At 39.9% G+C, this 13,857-nt stretch overlaps 2 protein-coding genes across 6 annotated transcripts in view; both read left to right on the top strand.

The window, feature by feature from the left end:
* notch1a (notch receptor 1a) overlaps positions 1-645 on the top strand; it is a gene marked incomplete at its 5' end in the record, with an annotated part of 23,506 nt that extends 22,861 nt beyond the window's left edge. Inside the window, 1 exon segment of the mRNA XM_032540024.1 lies at positions 1-645. This exon segment is cut by the window's left edge and continues 1,860 nt beyond it.
* A 1,466-nt stretch (positions 646-2,111) lies between these two features.
* The window catches only part of camsap1a (calmodulin regulated spectrin-associated protein 1a), a gene marked incomplete at its 3' end in the record, with an annotated part of 22,464 nt that continues 10,718 nt past the window's right edge, over positions 2,112-13,857 (top strand). For 2 of the 5 annotated variants that reach the window (XM_032539458.1, XM_032539456.1), the window contains 7 exon segments: positions 2,112-2,484; positions 3,050-3,237; positions 9,288-9,550; positions 10,046-10,207; positions 10,288-10,368; positions 12,463-12,522; positions 12,865-13,006. In XM_032539458.1, coding sequence (XP_032395349.1) covers positions 3,051-3,237; positions 9,288-9,550; positions 10,046-10,207; positions 10,288-10,368; positions 12,463-12,522; positions 12,865-13,006 — 895 coding nt within the window. In that variant the 5' untranslated portion in view covers positions 2,112-2,484; position 3,050. 5 annotated transcript variants of the gene reach the window in all.

Genomic DNA, 13,857 nt, shown 5'->3' with positions numbered 1-13,857 from the left:
TATATATATATATCTTTTGTGGCAAACTACTAGAGAAAGTAACTAATCTGAGGTAACAGAGACCTTAAAGCACAGAACAAATATCCCTTATGAGTTGAGAGATTATTTTCAAAGTGAGTGGAAAATGCATCTAAATCAACCTGAGCCTATTTTTTATTGAATAATGGTCTTGGCCGGTGCTGAGTAATTGATTTGTGATTACTTTATTTCATATTGTATCCCAAATCAGTGATTATGGTTACCGTGTTTAACCTTTTAAGTGTTAAATTGCAGACCCGTTGTAGAAAGTTGAAATGTTACATTTACCACAGTTTAAAATAGTGCCAGTGTGATATTTGTTTTTCCTAAGAAAAACAACGTATTTGTGAGATTTCTTGTAAAAAAAAAATGTCTTCGAGTTGGAGAATATTGTTTGTGAAAGAAATGGGGACCTTTGTTTAACGACATTGCCTGCACTTTGTGTGGTTTAAGATGTCTAAATGTCATGTTTTATAAACTAATTCAGAGATAAAAGATGTTTTTAACAAATGATGTAATTCAAAATCAATGTTCATGCAAAGTTGTAGTTTGCAAAGAAGTATCTCCTGATTAAAATTGTTTTGTAAAAATGACCTTGATTCAATAAAAGCTGCTGTTAAGCATTAAGATATGGCTTCCTTTCTTGTTTTCTTTTCTGAAATACGTGACTGACAGTGTAGCCACCTGATATGTAGTCCCTCAAACTGAACGCATCATCTGCAAATATGAGGTGGAAAGTCACCCTATAACCACATGCATTGGTGTTGGCTGCTCTCTGGTGGTGATAGCCTGATAGTGCCAACACAACGACTAATGTTGAAAATAATTCATTTCAGCTACATTTTTGGACTTGAATATATGTGTGGATGCCACTACAAAACAGTTACCAGTAAAAGGCTGGTTATGTCATTGTTTGTCTGCATAATCTACCTGTTAATGGATTCTTAGATAACAAAGAGATATCAATAAGATAGAATGGTGTTCTGTCTACACATATACCCCATACTATGCATGGATGCTCATCTTTCTACATCAAATGCCATAGATTAAGGCTTCAGTCAACAGTGTTCATCAGCTGAGAAAGAGGGCTTTTGTTGGTAGTGGATGTAATTACTTTTATGTATAACATCTTAATATGACATATCCCATCCACAGATTTTCTGGAGGACTTCCATGTAAGTTGTCTGTTTATGTTGTAAAACATTATTATTATTTATAATACTAGTATTACTGTATTGATTGACGAGCATTGCAGCAGGCTGTACATCAATGGGTTGCTGTCCGAGGTACTGACCAGAGGACTCTTTTCTTTCTCATTCTTTATTTCTTTGATCCCCATTAGCTGCCACTAGGGTGATAATGCAGATACCTTTCCCCATGTCCACATAGGGTATTGTAAGTATTATACTTTCTGGATAGTACATTTGAAAGTGTGTGTGTGTGTGTGTGTGTGTGTGTGTGTGTGTGTGTGTGTGTGTGTGTTGCTTACAATTCACAACAAAGCAAAAGGGAAACTCCACACAAAATCGATGATTTGCCAGTTATGAGGAGGAAGGCCCACTAGTCAGCCCGTGTAGGGATTGTCTGACAAAGTGGAACGTATTAAGTCAATTTTAAAGTATGTTTTAAGTATATGTTCTTGTATTTATTGTATAGGTTACTGTTGCTTGTCATACTGTAGTACAAGTGCAGTAGCTGTATTTTGGTGGGGACATTTTTGGGCGAAGGAACACTTTTATTTGGAAACATTCCATTAGGATACTAAACAGACATGCAAAAGAACATTTCTGTAATGAACAAAAGACTGTCATGATACAACTCATCATAATGAGTTGTTTGAGTAACTAAATAATGAATCGGTTCTTTAATCTTGAATCTATTTATTCATATTTATTTCATAGTTCCTTCTTTATTAATTTGATATTAAAGCCTTTTGGAACGCCATATCCCTCAACTTTATGGAAGTACAATACTCAGAGTAGGCTATCTGGAGTAGTCCTAATAGCCAGTATTGCAGCATCACACACAATTAGCAGCCCTCTCTGTCGCTGCACAGACCTACAGCGCCCTCAGCAGGTGGACAGGTATGTTGCAGCCGAGCTGACAGAATATCAGTCGTACCCATAGAGACAGGCTCCTACAACAGGGCTGCGGACACCGGACCGGCTGGTCCTCTCTCATAGGCGATGGCATCTTCAATATGAAACAGCCGGCTTTTCAACATTAATTATTTCCTCGAAAACAGACTTTCGGATGGTTGCCAATCAGATTTTTTTTTAAATTATTGGATTAAGGACCATCAGCCGCCAGCCACAGCTTTATCCTGAGAGGCCGGAGATTTGTGCCTCCGGGCGGGGAGGAGTCCTCTGTTATTTCAGCGCTAGCTGAGACCAGGCCAGCATGTCGGCGTTTTAACAACACATCTCAAACACAGAGCTGTTAAAAGCACCTAATGCACTCTTAAAGGTGAGTCGTATTATGTTTGTCATACACAATTCTGTGGGTGTGCGCGCGCAGTTCAGCTAGCTAACCTAGCTAACGTTAATACTATGAACTTAATAGTGCATGGGTCATTCATTGGTCACCCTAATCCACCCTCGACTGGACCTAGCTAGAAAATGCAACGGCTGTCAAAAATGCTAATATTGTATTTACTTTTTGGTAGCTAATTATGCTAGAGCAGCTCTCATTTGTGTCCGAAGGTGGTGCTTTTCTTTCTTTCCAACCTAACACATCATCACCATCAGCTGAAACATTGTGCCAATAAATGGTGTTTTGTGTGAGATTGAAACACATGATCATTGGATACGAATCATGGTGATAGACAGGAGAGACACGTACGGTATCAGCAGGGTAAACAAGGTGAGTCTATCTTTGTTTAGTATTTCACATCATCATCATCATCATCATCATCATCATCATCAGAGCAGGTGCTATCAGTGAGACCGGGCCCTGGTTGTTGTTCTTTATATCGATGATGTAATGCAATCGGCTATGACTGGCAATAATGCTTCTGTGTCTCTCCGTGCAGGATGGATGTGGAGGTGACTGCTGGCAGGGACAGCACCTGGAGGAGAGCAGCAGCCGCAGCAGGAGCAGCAGAGGATGTCGGTGGAGGAGGCATGGAGGCTCAGGTCGTGCCGCTGGAGCTCTACGACTCTGCAAGAGCTAAAATAGACGCGAATCTCCGCTGGTTGTTTGCCAAAGCTTATGGTAAAGGTAAGGCTTCCACTGTGTTTTCCTCGCACTATTGAGATTTTGAATCACGGTAGTCACATTATGCTGTGCTTTTGTTTATTTATTGGAGCAAACAGCTACTGTGCATGAACTGAACTGAGGCAAATGCTCAGTCTAGTAGCCCAGGAGTGTTTCACTTATGTATATCTCAGCAAATGCATATGTCATATCTTATAGTAGTTGTGCTATATGGACTCTGTACTGTAGCTGCATGAACACTTTGCTGGATGAAAATCCTGTTATTAATTGAGCCCGAACAATTTTTATCAGTTCCTTTTCTGGCATATCTATATCTTTGTCAAAGAGCATTTCTAATATATTGGCATGCTTGTATTATTAGTTGATATATTATAGGCCTGGTATCAATAAAAAATAAAAACACAGTGCATCATGCAGCCATGCATTGACTACAACTGTGCGCAAGAGGATTTAGAAATAGTGTCATCTATATACAATGTTTATTTGGTATTTTGCTTCTATCAGAGACATTACAGTGTAGATGCATGCTGAGAAAGACATGGGTATGACACCCAACAAAGGTTCCTGGCCAGAATCAACAGGGTTGTTGTGGTTATAATTAGAGCTGAAAAGATTAGTCAAATAATGATTAGTCGATTGACAGAAAATAAACAGTAATTTTATTACACAATGTATTGTTTAAGTCACTTTTTAACCAAAAATTACCTCGTACAAGTTTCTCAAATGTGGGGATTTCATGCTTTTCATTGTCTAACAATAGTAAACTGAATGTATTTAGGTTTCTGACTTGTTGGACTAAACAAGACATATGAAGAAGTTACATTTGGTTTGATCAAATCCTGATTGGTGTTTTTTCTTTGACATTTTATAGACCTAAATGATGTCAACATCATATATGAAATATGATATGAAAATAATCATTATAGCAACCTTGTAGCAAAGTACAGGTTATACTAGCTGAATTACAGTACTAAAGGCCTACCCTACCTAGGAAATTGTTCAGCAGAGGCAGGAAGCCGCCTATAACTTAATGCATCTTTTCTCAAGATTAATTTAGTTAGTAGATGACGTCTTCCCTCACAATACTCACACTCATTAAATGTATGCCATTTGCTTTGTGAAAAGTCTGTGCTCTTGGTTTTAATGGTGGCCCCCCTCCGCAATATAACACTGTAGGAATCAATTTAATTAATCACAGCAGATAATGCAGTCAAATGCATTAAGGGATTTAGAAATGGTGTGGTTATTATATGGTTTATATCAGTATTCAGTCCAAGACAATATGAACACATTTTATCAACATCTTTAGCTTCTACTCAGTAAATAATGTATTAATGTATTGGCACCCTTCCTATTTACACTGATAGATTTATAATCTATAAATATAGTCACAAAGTTATTGATTATTATTCAGATTTGATTTGTCGTCTGGTTCTTTTCACTGTAAAAAATGTAAACCGATTTCTTGAGGAAAAGACAGCAGCATAGCAACAGTCCAGAGCTTCATGTTAGTGAGTGAAGACTAAGGCCGACATCTCACTATCAGCCTGTTATTAAGTCTTTTATCCACGGGTCACTAGCCTCGCCATCTCTGACGATGACGTCTAATGAGTGCGCTACATGGCCGGGCTGTAAGTAAATGTCTAGAAAGGACTTCTTGAATGTAGGTTTTTGTGTCACTCACTGATTGCTCTCTGGGGAGTGTGAGCAGGAGTTCAACTAGCCTACTGTTCCTACAAGCCTACTAGTCTCTGTGATTATATTATCAGTACAACAATGAGGCATATGGAAGGAGACACAAACATCATTCAGTAAAGGAAAACTCTTTGTCCTCATATCCATTTTATGAGCCAGACATACTGTAGTTTAAGTGTTGCAGTGCTGACTCCTGTTTTGCAGTGGATGACTCAGTACATTGACTCTGAGAGGGGAAGAAAACCCCCAAATTCTAAACTTGTAATGCATGGTGAGGTAAACAGCAACTGATTGGGGTGAGTGAAAATGAAGGGTACAAATTTAAATAGCATTGCACCATATTAGCATGATTGGTATGACATCAATCTCCCAATGAATGTAGAATGTACTGTATATGCTTAGTGCCAATGTTGGAAATATCGTGAGCTCTGTCTTGCTAGTTAAAGCTTTACCTCTCTGTTTTACAGCAGGGCAGAGAACAGATGCCGATAATAAACACCAACCACAAACTATTCCCACATCAAGCTCTCTGCTTCCCTTAATCTGATTGGCTCCTGCTGACGCCACAGTGTGCTAGGGGCACTTAGGAATCCTTTTCAGCAAGAGACTGAGTTCTTGCACTAACTACTCACCTGGACCGTACTAGCATTGCCAGTTATCATAACTTTTACAAGTTAATACAGTTTGATATGGGGCAGTACATGTAGTCTTGCCAGTTGATGATGGAATGAATGAAACAGAAACACTGAATTTGATAATGACATTAACAAAGTAACGTCATGGCAGATACCCGTTTCATAATATGTAAGTGTATAGGATTGGTGCATTTTAGTCAGGTCTGGCACCGTTGAGAGGTTTGCTCTCTTACGTCTTACTGACTAATGCTGGCTTATTCAGCGTTACCATCACAATGATGCAGTGCCAAAGCTGATATCAGATTTAGGTTTAGGGAGGAATTAAAAATGTTGGTTAACAGGCTATGATACTGTGAGAAAGCTAACTAACTAGAGCTTATGAATATATTATAGGTCATCTGCTCTTGGCAACATAGTGGTGAATAATAGCAGCATTTGGGCTAAATGCTCACACCTATTCGTACTAACTTCCTAAAAAGCGGAAGAATGCTATATTCTCATTAATCCTATTATATCTATAATAAACAGCCCAAAACGTATCAGTAACAACATATTGAGTTCATGTACAGTGTGTCCATTTTATCTTTGTTTACTGTGACACAATCCCTGGTCATTGATAGTCAGTGTGGTGGTCAAAACAACCAAAACAGTCTTATAAGATTAGAAGGCAAACCAACCAACACAGAAGTGCTGGGAGGACTGTGTTGTCTGCGTGTGTGTGTGTGTGTGTGTATGCTGGTGGTGTGACAGTCAAAACATCCAGTCACATGTTTAAGTGTTTAACGGGATTTGGACCTGAAGGCTTGTGTCTTTGTCCAACACTGTCTGTTTGTTCAGACTCTTGATAGTTTTATTAAGACACCTTGCATTTTTTCCTAAATGTTACTATTAGAAAGTTGGTAAATTTGTTTTTTCTTTACTTTATTTCTGATAAAAGACACCGTTCTTTTGGTTTATTATCAAAAATAAGGTTCTTGGAATTATTGTTGGATGTTAAAATGGTAACAACACCATTAGCCAACATATAAGGTACAATCACTTAAAATACAATACTGAAGTAAATATTCTAGAGGATATTACATATTATATATCTAGAAGGTAAATATTCTATTTTCATTTTGATGAAATTCAAACATTTTCTCTTGAATACATATTTTCTGTTTGCTAACAATATGTTTAAGGAATGGAACTAGACAGATTTACTGGATTCTCCATTAAGCGTTCATATTGGAGAGAATAGTTGTGGATTTCCCCTGCAGAGCCCAGAGTCTGACAGCCCTGCCCTGACTGTCAGCAAGATCTCTGCTGATCAATCTGACCTTGTGGCTGAAAGAATAGGAACAAAGGCTTTCCCTGGCCTGCACTCCTTCCTCTTGACCCCACCCCACCCCCTCCACCCCCCACCCGCCACACACACATGCACACCCGGGTGGGCTTTAACAGTTGGATCAGGTGGATGATAAATATGTAAAAGGTATTAGCATCTAGGATTAGAAGAGGAGCTCCTTCCTCCCCCTCCAAATCCCCAAGCCACTCACAGACCTTCTGATGTCAGGGACCATAAAACGATTCAATGAGCAGGCCTTGGCGAGGGGATGGAACAGCAACCCAGCCCCCATCTTCAGCCATGTTGGCATTCCCCATCACCATCTCCACAGCAACCAAGAATGATTAGGGGTAATTCTGGGACAGCTGAGGCTAAGGAAGTGGCAGGGTGAAGAGAGATTTGTTTGGAAATCTGCCGGAAGTTGAGACGTACTAGATGTGCTGTTGTTGTGCTATTGTTGTGTTGTCAAGACAGACCTGGAGGGATGTATAATGAGCATTTTCTGACATGATCTTGTATTATCAAGCCCATATGGCAGCACAGAGTGAGAAACATACTGAAGGTAGACTGTGCCAAGCAAGCAGTCTGTTGTGAAAGAGAAAGCTAAGGTATTCAAAGTGGGCTGTAGCACTGATCTGAGCCGTGTGTGTGTGTGTGTGTGTGTCTGTGTGTCTGTGTGTCTGTGTGTCTGTGTGTTTTCTTCTGATTGATTTTTTTTTATTTTGTCTCTTCATTTTAGTCAACTGGATTCTAATGGAAAGCTAAATGAGAAAAGATTGTTGTTATGTTGTTAAATGTGGATCCAAGTATCATTTATCCTCTTTTCGAATGTGTGTATTTTATAGCCAACCACTTATTTTTTTTGTTTTGGAATTGATTTGTTTCATTTAAGATACAATTTCATTCACAAGTGTCATTGCTAAGATCTGGAGACTTGTGACAGACACAGCATGACAACAGCGACACAAGCAAAAAGACATGGAGCATGGAGGCAGGGAGAAGCCCATAGAGAGTCCATGAAAGCATTGGAACCATATATATTTTAGGAACATTTTGATAGTAATACTTTGGTATGTGGCAAGTGAATTAATTTGAAGTAACATTTATCCACGAACAGATTTCTCTTGGCACAGCTACCAGAAGACTTACAACTTTCAGACAGGTTGCTCACGTCAAATCTACGTTGTCAGTCTCAGTTTGAGGCTGTGCAGTACGCTCAGCCATCCCCGGAGAAGTGCTTCTAATTCACTTCCGCTGGTGTCTGTTGAAGTCTATGGCGTCGCTGTGTCCATTTCTTATACTGTCTATGATTAAGACTGGAAGCAGGGGGGGTACAGGTAACCTGGCTCTTACCAAAGGTTGAAAGAATCCACCTATCAGCACCTCTAAAGTTCACTATTTAACATGTTTACTTGTTTTTTTACTCTGTGGTGAAATGACAATTTGTGACCATTTGTTGTATGCTGATCAGCTGCTGGCTGTAGCTTCATACTTAGTGTAAAGACATGAGAGTAGCATTGATCTTTTAATTTTTTCATAAAGAGAATAAGTGCATTTTCCAAAATGTTGAAGTATTCCTTAAAGCTATGTTAACTGAAATGGACATGCCTCAAAATTTCTAAGATTTACCTGGATGGTCAATGCTGTGATGGACAAAACAATTAAAATAAGACCCAATTTGTAAAACAAACAAAAAATCTTCATTTAAAGGGGGTATTTTACTTCAGATAAATCAGTAATATTAATTATTAAATTACTGTGTACAATTATTATTATATAATTAATAATCTAGGAAATCTTTCTTAATGTCATTCCAATTCCAATTTCTCACCCCTTTTTTCTTTTGTCCTCATCATATGCATTAGAACACTAACTCTTACTCTTTATTCATCCCTAAATCTACCCAGAAAGTGCTGGAAGCAAAATTTCGTGAGTGCTCCAGGCCTTAACTCTGGATTAACATGCCCAAGGCATATAAAAATAGCTGTCCCACGTCTGTGACCATGAGCAGCAAAACACCCTGCAGGCTGGGACAACACCATCAGCTTAAGTATCGCCACTAAGTCCTCTTAGCTCATTGGCTTAAAGCCTCCGGCCCACCTATGGGCCTTCAGTGATGCTAGCTTGGCATGCTGTATAACCATTGACTTTGTCTCAATGCTTTCCTCATGCCCTGGTCTAATACCTTGAATGGCTGTGTCCAGGGGGGCTCTCTCCTTTGTAACATGGCGAGGATTTGAACACGTGTGTGTACAAAAATTGTTTAAGTGTGCATATATGCTGATATTTTTGACTTTATACAACTTTAAGAGGTAAATAACACACTGGCTAACCCTGAATGTCTCATCAAGTAGACATTAATTTGATAATACATGTATGCTTGTCATCCTCTCTAGATCACATCCCTGCAGACCTGCGGGACCCCTTTTATACCGACCAGTATGACCAAGAACACATCAAGCCCCTAGTCATTCGCCTGATGCTGTCTGGAGAGCTCTACTGCCGTGTGTGTGGGCTCATCCTGCACGCTGAGCAGGCTGCCTCACTCCAAAGTCACCAGTCTGTCATCCAGGCCCTGTCCAGGAAAGGCACCTATGTCCTGAAAATAGACAACACACCTGTCTCTGATCTGGATCTCAGTGCAACTCCCATCAAGATGGTGGGTCCCTTAACCTTAAGCCTGGTTATAGACAGTGGTGGAAGACGTATTTCGATCCTTTACTTAAGTAAAAGTAATAATACCACACTGTAAAAATACTTGTTATAAGTAAAAGCCCTGCAGTGAAAATGTTATTCAAGAGTCTTTGTTTGAGTTAAAACGTTGAATGTTGAATGATTTTGTACAGCTTTAGCTTACCCCTAGCTTTAGCTTTTTCTACCAATAGAAAACAGTGTGTGAGTCATAACAAAATGGCATCCAGTAGTGGTCATCTCATGTGTAGGCTGTTGGGATTTGGCTTTCTAACTGACTCTGAATGTGTCAGTTAGAAAGTTCTGCCCTGTTTCCATGCCAACTCAGTGATGAAGCAGCTCTTACCCCTTGTGATTGCAAAATCAGCTTTATCTTTAACAGAAAAGAACACATATGTACTACTCTTAACAATTAAGTATATACTTGTATGCAATCCAATCAGCAAAATCTGTATACTTCCAGAGCTCCCACATCCACCTTATTGATGCCCTGATGATGGCCTATATAGTGGAGATGATCAGCATAGAGAAGGTGGTGTCCAGTGTCAAGCGTTTCTCGAACTTCAGTGCCTCCAAGGAGCTGCCTTTTGACCTGGAAGACGCAATGGTCTTCTGGATCAACAAAGTAAGAACCATACATGGATGATAAGGTTTGAAATTTGTGTCTTATATCTGTGTTGACCTACAGTATATTTGTCGCTACAGGTGAACATAAAGATGAGGGAGATCATGGAGAAAGAGCTGAAAATGAAGCAGCATTTGATGGAGTCACCCAGCCACCAGAAGGTAAAAGCTTGTGTGTCTAACACTCTCTTTGTCTGTCACTTTGTCATTTCCCTTACTGCTTCTGAAAAAAAGCTTCCTCTTTGTTGTATAGTCTTTTTCTTGATTTAGTTACCTTTGTTTATTGTCTGTCTGGCTGAGATTTTACATGCATGCACCCTTTCCTCACTGGGTGCATTAATTGTCAGGTGTGTAGGTTTAGTCATTGGATCTTGCTTGCATTGTGATCTGATGACTACCTCACATCACCTTCTTATCACAGATTAAAACACAACCCCCTCCAAAATTTGAGACACCCCTCCAACAACCACAACCCTGGGTGAAATTTTAATTGGTTGACTGTTTATTTCCACAGGTTTTCCTTACAGGGCAAGTATGTTACTGCATGGAGGAGAGTGTCAACATATTGATAGTATAACATACAAAAAGTTAATATTAATGTAGTTACTGAGCTGTTGTTTTGGAACTACAGTTCCTAGAATTTGGGGGCTTTGGGAGATGTGAACAGGATGTCACATTTTGCCATGGAATCAGCAGTTAGCAGTTCCCGTTTGCAATGTACCCATGGATGGACAGATAGCTATCACTGGATTACTTTGATACTGAAGAAAACTTAATAACACGATTCTCCGGCAAGTTCTGGAGTGTCTCTTTTGTATATGATTTCTGAGAGGATTTACGTACGTTTATTTGTGACGGAGTTAATGATTTTCTTAGGAATTGGAATTGGCATGTCTGTGTGTTCATATTTGACTGAGTTAAGACGCTGCACCCCCTTTAACTCTACCATGCCTCTCTGGGGAGATGTGACTCAGATGAGATGGGACAGTTTGAAAACCTCTGCACTTTGCCTTGGTTCCTATCAATCAGTCAGAAAAGGCACATTGATATTGTAAACACAGTGTCTAGTTGGGCTGCTTCTGTAAAATGTTTGCATTAGTGTGAAATAATGGGCCACACAAAGTGTTATATGACTCATTGAAATTTAAATAACAATATAAACAAACACCTCTGGTTGTATTCCTCTTTTCTGCCTTACCCTTTCCAGTTTTCTTTAAGATCAGATCTGTCTTCATGGCAACAGGAGATAATCTGATTCCTTGTCACTGTATATGACCCTTGACCTGTCTGCTGCTTTTCCTGTTTGTGTCTCCCCAAACTTTCCTTTCCTCCGTGCCTCTTGGATACTAGTCTCCCTCCAAATGGTACTGGAAGCTTGTACCTGTAAGTGTAACCGTTAGCAATCTTCTGTGCGAATGTGTGTCTGTCTCAGGTAGGCGTGTGTGTGTGTGTGTGTGTGTGTGTGTGTGTGTGTGTGTGTGTGTGTGTGTGTTTCAGTGTCAGATCAGACAGGACAAAAAGGAGCCAACGCAGTGGTGCATAAATAGTGTTGTGTACAATGAATATGCCACAGTGCCCCTAGGTGGAAAAGGCAGAAACAGCAAGCTCATAAGATTCTATTTTCATAAGATCATAAGATTTCTTTTTTTCCTACTCATTTGCTTTTATTTTGCATGAAACCCTTTTGCAATTCCCTCAATGATCAGCTGAGCTTTCAAATTCATCACCTTCCCTCCCTCAAAACATCCACACACCACTGTACCTTTCTTCACTTTCTTTTTGATTTCTATTATTATTTATTTTAGTTTCTTTTTATCCAACAAAGATGAGTGAACCACCAGGCAGTAACTCACTGTTGCCATAAAGCAACATGTCTAGTGTCCACTTATCCAGTCATGGCTTTTTTCAACCTGGACCCCATTTCCCCATGCATTTGTGTCTAATAGAATGATGTGAACAAAACTCTTTTAATCGGGTCCAGTATTGAGCGAGATCGCAATGACGGGCCGACGCGAACCGAGCTACAATGTAACCTAATGGGGCAATTGTAGGCAGTTGCATTTTGTCCAATAAAAGTGATCTTTTTTGCTACTGTCATGCTCAGATTGGTGAAAGTGTCTGACAACATTATCGATCTTAGGACGTGGCTTTTTGTCCAAAGAAAACGGTGTGGAGAGTGGAACCTGAGATGGGGCCCAGGTTGAAAAAAAACAACAGTACTGTTTAACTTCCTCCCAATCATTTTTTCCTCACCAGCCTGATATATTGCATGCTCTGGCCAACTGCTTATTGGACCCTGTGGAGTTCTCCCGCTTGGTAATGTACTCACCATTGACCCTTTTCTTTATTTCATCCTGACCTCCCACCAACTATTAAACCCAGTTTTAGTTGAAGTCTTTGCCATCCTGAGTGAAGGCACACATTATTGCACAACATGACAGTTCAGATGCACAAGGTGATTCCCAAAAATTATTTCGCCAAACTCAAGCACTAGATGCTAGTTAAAGATAAATACTCTACAGTATGTATGTTAAAGAGAGCCAGAGGATAACTTGCAAAGTGAGAAATGTTGTTTTTGTGTGTGAGCATGTAACTCAGTGTTCTAATTAGATACATTTGTGTATTTTGTTTAAACTTGTGCCCTCTCTTCATGTGTAGGTGCGCTATCGGAGAGATCACCTGTCAGGTCGGACATTTCACCATTTCCCTCTGTTGGACGACCTGTTGAAGGATGTGTGTGACGGCATGGCTCTGCTAGCTCTGATCCACTTCTATTGCCCAGAACTTATTAGACTGGAAGGTATGGTAACACTGGACTGATGGATCTGCTGAAGAAATGTAGAATATTTAGACAATTACCTGACGTGCCAGAAGGTTTATTACACAGAACCAACTCAAAAGCCGCCATTGGAAACTGTTTGGAAAAGGGCAAGCACTTTCAAAAGATACTTGGCAGGTGATTGGATGAACCAACTGTCCATCGCGTCCGCCATTGTTAAACAAACGTCACACACATGCACGCACACACATCTACGCCCGTACCTCCTCACTGAATGCTGATTGGTTCAGTCCGCTGTTGTTCGGACACATATGCATTACTTGAAGCTTGACACGATGGATTTTTGTGTAATGTGTGATCTGGCGATTCTCACGTGATTTTGAGATATCAAGAGAATTCAAATGCTGTGCAAGGTAAACAAGAGACTGTAGTTATTCATGATCACTCCCTGGGGCCACAGTCTACCACTCTGTTGCCCAAGGTTATATGATGCTTTAAAAGAATAGTTTTGACAATTACTCATACTTTTTCTTGCAGAGTGTTATATGAGTAAACCGATAACACTCTCATGTTGTGTATCTCTCAAAATGCCAAACATTTTTTTGAAGGTCTCTCCAAAGAAATACATTTAAAAAAAATTCTATCTACCACTTACTACTACAACTTTATCTGTGATTCTCCACTGGGTGCGTCTGGGTTGTGCTCTGGCTGCGCCACGATTTTGTTCTGTCCTCTGCACACGCCATACCACATCAGGGGCGTCTCAGAAGTGGAGCGCCTTGATGTCTAGACCTGGCGCGTACAGTGAGGGGAAAAAGGTATGTGATCCCTTGCTGATTTTGTACGTTTGCCCAATGACAAAGAAATGATCA

This window comes from Etheostoma spectabile, chromosome 16, assembly GCF_008692095.1.
Source record: "Etheostoma spectabile isolate EspeVRDwgs_2016 chromosome 16, UIUC_Espe_1.0, whole genome shotgun sequence".
Lineage (NCBI taxonomy): Eukaryota > Metazoa > Chordata > Actinopteri > Perciformes > Percidae > Etheostoma > Etheostoma spectabile.
The sequence above is the reverse complement of the archived record's forward strand: the minus strand, read 5'-3'. Positions and strand labels throughout refer to the sequence as shown.